At 50.1% G+C, this 4,851-nt stretch overlaps 1 protein-coding gene across 1 annotated transcript in view; it reads right to left on the bottom strand.

Annotated features, from left to right (window-relative positions):
- Window positions 1–55: 55 nt before the first annotated feature.
- Window positions 56–4,851, bottom strand: part of LOC103132255 (uncharacterized protein KIAA1109-like) — an 18,912-nt gene continuing 14,116 nt past the window's right edge. The window contains exons 18-25 of the mRNA XM_007544025.2: window positions 3,774–3,880; window positions 3,485–3,696; window positions 3,194–3,400; window positions 2,539–2,676; window positions 1,967–2,143; window positions 1,712–1,840; window positions 644–763; window positions 56–571 (exon numbers count right to left, since the gene is read on the bottom strand). Of these exons, the coding sequence (XP_007544087.2) occupies window positions 224–571; window positions 644–763; window positions 1,712–1,840; window positions 1,967–2,143; window positions 2,539–2,676; window positions 3,194–3,400; window positions 3,485–3,696; window positions 3,774–3,880 (1,438 nt within the window). The 3' untranslated portion in view covers window positions 56–223. The remainder of the gene's footprint in view (window positions 572–643; window positions 764–1,711; window positions 1,841–1,966; window positions 2,144–2,538; window positions 2,677–3,193; window positions 3,401–3,484; window positions 3,697–3,773; window positions 3,881–4,851) is intronic.

The following is a 4,851-nucleotide window of genomic DNA, read 5'->3' as shown; positions in this document are numbered from 1 at the left end:
CAGTTAGCTTAGCGTAATGGTTCTACATTCAACAGGACTTTTGTCGTCAGGCTAGCAGTTAGCTTAGCGTAATGGTTCTACATTCAACAGGACTGTTGTCGTCAGGCTAGCAGTTAGCTTAGCGTAATGGTTCTACATTCAACAGGACTGTTGTCGTCAGGCTAGCAGTTAGCTTAGCGTAATGGTTCTACATTCAACAGGACTGTTGTCGTCAGGTTAGCAGTTAGCTTAGCATATTGGAGAGCAGTAACAGAAGATAGTTCAGCCTGACCCTAAACAGGAAGTCGACTGCTGACCTTCTGGTCTGTGCGTCGTGCAGCTCCAGGAAGTGTCTCTGGACGTCACACTTGGCCGGGTGGTCGGCCGCCAGCGCGATGTCGGCCGTGATGAGGTTCAGGTTGACCGAGCCCGCCTCCAGCCAGATGGAGCGGCGCAGCAGGGGAGGCTGCCCCTGACCCGGCTGCTGCTGCTCGATGTACTGCCGCATGTTGACGTCCTGCACCACGGCACTGATGCCTTCCCCCACCGCCTGGTTGTGCAGGTTGCAGGTGGCGACCCGGACCGCGCCCGTCTGGAGAAACGAGAGTCGGAGTGAATTCGGTGAATTCGGTGGCGCGACCGTGGCGCGCTGGGCGCTCCTTACCTTGACGCTGGCGGCGCAGCCGTGCTCCACGACGAACAGGTCGACCCCGTCCAGCGCCAGACGGGTCATGGTGTACTTCAGCTCCTCGGAGGTGCGGCAGTGGCCGGGGAGGCGGCCCAGCTGAAACGTCGACAGCTTCGGATCAGCCGTCACACTAATGAGGCGCCCGCTTTTAAAAATATCTCTGTTCTCATCGGCTGGCTGCCTGTTGGCATGGCAACTCAAGAGATACGTTTCTGCCCCAATCGTGTGCGTTCCTCACAGAGACGATCCGACCGTCAGCTAATCTCAACAACAAGAACCTTCAGAGTTTAAGGGAAAGTTTAACAGAGAGGTGCAGAGCTCTGGAAAAGACAGTACACCATCCTTCAAAGCCAAACCCCCAGCAGTGTCTGTGCGCTGATGTAATGCTTCATTTAGCAATGTGGCTAACTTCAAAAACATTTAGTGCAGTTAGCTTTCCCTAAATTTGTTTTCCCGCATAATTTTAATCACTAATTTACTTGGTTGTTGTGTGACCTTTCAGTTGAACAAAGTTATCGACCGTTAAGGAGTCAGCTATTTATATTCATGCTCTTATTTTGAAGTGTTTAAAAACTGTCTACAAAGCCTTTCCTAAAAGTGTGTTGGAACAGCATCTTAGCATTAGCTTCAGCTAGAAACCTTATTGCTATTGTGCTTTAGCTTCCACCAGCTACCATGCTGGTACAGCACACTAATGTTAGCACTTGCTAATTACAATGATAATAGCACATTAGCATTAGCTGTGCTAAATACTATGTTAATATAGTGCATCAGCGTTAGCTTCAGCTAAATACCTGGTTATTACCAGTTTAGCTAGCTGTGCCACCACTGCACACCATCATTTATTAAACAGATGAAAAACTAAGTACATGCCTGAAGCCCAGTCATTTGCTGTAGCATTTCATCATACTGTGCAGATCAGAGCGCCAATGTACAGCTAGCATGAATCCATTTGGACAGAGCAGTCTGACAGCTTCATTATGTTTCATAAATATCGTGGACTCTTCAGGTAATCATTCAGAGGGGTGTACTTTCTTTCTGTACCTTGTCAGCACAGATGCGGCGGTCCACGCCGTGCTGGCAGATGATGGAGGGTTTGGGTTGCTCCAGCTGGAACTCCCTGGAAACCACGTGGAAAACGAACGTCTCTGCCCACTCAACCATGCTAGCCAGCTAATGGGGACAAAGCCAGAGATGTTAGCGCTCACTGCTAACCATTTCACAGAATAATAAAGAAAATCCCAAGAAATCCAGTTCTGAATGTGAGAAACTGATTCATAGGGAGGTGAAGACGCCCACCTGAGGAACGGTGACCCTGCCGGTCAGCGCCCCAGCCTGCATGTCGATGAGCCACGCGTATTCCAGCGTGTCGCTGCCCAGAGGGAGGCCCTGAGCCGAAAACATGGCATGCGCCCTCATCTGCAGCCCGGACAGACTCAGGTGTCCGTCTCTCAGCACGCCGTCCGCCGTGGGGCGCTGAGGAGGAACCAGCAGCCAAACGTCACTTTCAGAGCCCTGAAGGAGAGTCCCGTCCTCCTCAGACGGTTCTCACATCACACTGATAAAAGCTCAGGACACCAGAGCCTCTGCCCAAAGCCTGTCTGAAAACTGTAATGGTTTTAATGGCTTCTTGCTCTCCGAGCGGCCTTCCAGCCCAGGCTGGCACAGTTACACCAGAAAAAAGTTGTAGCATTAATAGGATAAAGACATAAAGTTGTGGTTTACAACCACAGAATGAGGTTGTAAAGTTACCCAGATAAGTCTGGAATAATTCCAGTATAAGGTTGGAAATGAAGCTGTCAGTTCATCTGTTCTCTGCATTTCAGTTTCATTCATTTCGGTTCGTTCTTCCCTCCTGTCTGATCAGGTACCTGGTAGTTGTCGCCGACGAAGATGTGAATGGGCGACAGGATCATCTGCAGCATGGTCTCCTTGTAGCCTTTCTTCATCTCGAAGCAGAGGCGCTCCAGGAAGCCGGACGGGCCCTCTGGACCTTCACTGCTGCAGTGCTGCAGGAGCGAACCGGGTTACTCAGAACCGACCACAGCAGTTTAACACGGCTGAAAACCTCATCACGATACAACGATTCATATCAGTCGATTGTTGTTGATTGATTTTTAGTTTTATACATCTGAAACCTCCCAGACTGAAGATATGTCTTTGCTTCATTTTTTTGTTTTTCAGCAGTTTTGAGGCGAAGAACTGAAACCTGAAACTGCTGCAAGTTACTCAGCAGGTTGTTGCTAGGCAACCACAGAGTGAGAGTTGATGCTACCCAGCTAGCTTAGCTTGCTGAGAGCGGCTAAAGCCTTTCCTCTGCCTACATCTCCCAGAATGCTGTGCGGTTTTGGATCAGAGTTCAGTTAAATTACTGAATATTTTATCACACATATACATCTGGCATATTGATCCCATATCTATGGATGGTTATTGATCTTTGATCCAACATGTGTTCTGCTGCCATGTTTGTTTTTGTTTTAGCTTCCTGTGGATCCCAACCGGACAGAACCGTGCGACCCGGCTCACCACTGGCAGCCGGCCGTGGACCTTGTAGAGGTTGATCAGTACGGTGATATCCCAGGGCCGCAGGTCCAGGGGGTGGCTGTGATCGACGTCCTCCACGCCAGGAGACGAAGAGTAGCCGAGGCCCAACGACGTGGCCGAGGACGGCACCGGGCTGGACACAGCCTCTTCAAAGTCCGTGTACATGTCGTCCTCCCCGAAGTAGTTCTCCTGGAGGGGTGGAGGAAGAGGAGGAGGAGGAAGAGTTCAGATCCGAGAGGAAGCCGATGAGTTCAGGTGACCCCAGCTACAGACCTTGATGGCGATGAGGGCGCGCAGCAGAGGCCCGTACAGGAGGATCTGGGAGTCCGGAGACATTTCCATCTCCACCTGCAGCCGGTCGGGCGGCAGGTCTGACGGGTCAGCAGGGAGCCGCACGGACGGGGCGGCGCCGCAGGGGAAACGCGGCGCCGCGCCCTGGTCGGGGGGGCGGATCGCCGACAGCATGGACTCTTCTATCTCTGAGACTACGCAGTGAGGAAGAGGAGGAGGAAGGTCAACAGACAGCAGCAGAACCAGAACCAGAATCAGAACCAGAACCTACACGACTGCTTCAGCTGCTCATCCTCCTTCTGAGGGTAGATGGGATGCCAGGTGTAGTCGATGATGAGCAGGAAGTTTGGGACCCTCCAGCAGTCCACCCAGCCGGCCCTGCACCATGGCAACAGTTACAGCGCCGTCTGTAAACATTCAGGCTACTGCTCCACAGAACAGAAGTATGAGCTGAAGCTGTGCTAACGCCATGCTAACTCTGTGCTAACGCCATGCTAACTCTGTGCTAACGTCATGCTAACTCTGTGCTAACGTCATGCTAACTCTGTGCAAACGTCATGCTAAAGCTGTGCTAACGCCATGCTAAAGCTGTGCTAACGCCATGCTAAAGCTGTGCTAACGCCATGCTAAAGCTGTGCTAACGCCATGCTAACTGTGGCGACAGAGCGCTGACTAAATGCTTTTGTTCCACTAAAAGTGGAATAAAGTCAGAACAACAAAGAAATTGTGGCGTTTTAATAATACAAAAATAAAGTTGGATTAATATGAGAATGAAGCTGTAAAATTGCAAGAATAAAGTTATAATATTTGAAAAATGGTAAATTATTTTTAGAAATTGAATGTTTTCTGAAGCTCCACTTTGGTTTTACAAATGGAAAATACTTTCAACACATCAGCATCAGATTATCAGCAGCGTTAAGAAGTTTTACTGGACCAGGAACGACCCAACATGTCGGCCATGTTCAGCCGTCAGGTCGCCAACAGCCGACCTTTGGACTGACAGCAGTTAAACCAAAGGCGACTGGTTTAGCTGCTGCTGACCTGAAGGTCAGAGGGTCACATGACCAGCTTCCACAGCTGGGATTAATCTGCAGATTAATCTGACGTTTTACCCAGCTGATTATTCATGCTGGGCCTCCGGTTTAACACGTCCACGTTCCACACAAAATCAGCAATTACATTTCTTTCATTATTTTTCAGTATTTTATTGCAGATGTTATGAGTTAAAACCTCCGTAGATGAGCTGACGTTTAGTTATGAACCAGTCAAATATCTGACAACTTATTGTTTCTGCTGTGAAACCATAAGGCCGGGGGTTCCCAAGCTGGGGGGCGCCCCCCCGGGGGGGC

The sequence above is a fragment of the Poecilia formosa genome, unplaced genomic scaffold (assembly GCF_000485575.1).
Source record: "Poecilia formosa unplaced genomic scaffold, Poecilia_formosa-5.1.2 Scaffold972, whole genome shotgun sequence".
NCBI classification, from domain to species: domain Eukaryota; kingdom Metazoa; phylum Chordata; class Actinopteri; order Cyprinodontiformes; family Poeciliidae; genus Poecilia; species Poecilia formosa.
This window is presented reverse-complemented; position numbering and strand designations above follow the sequence as displayed.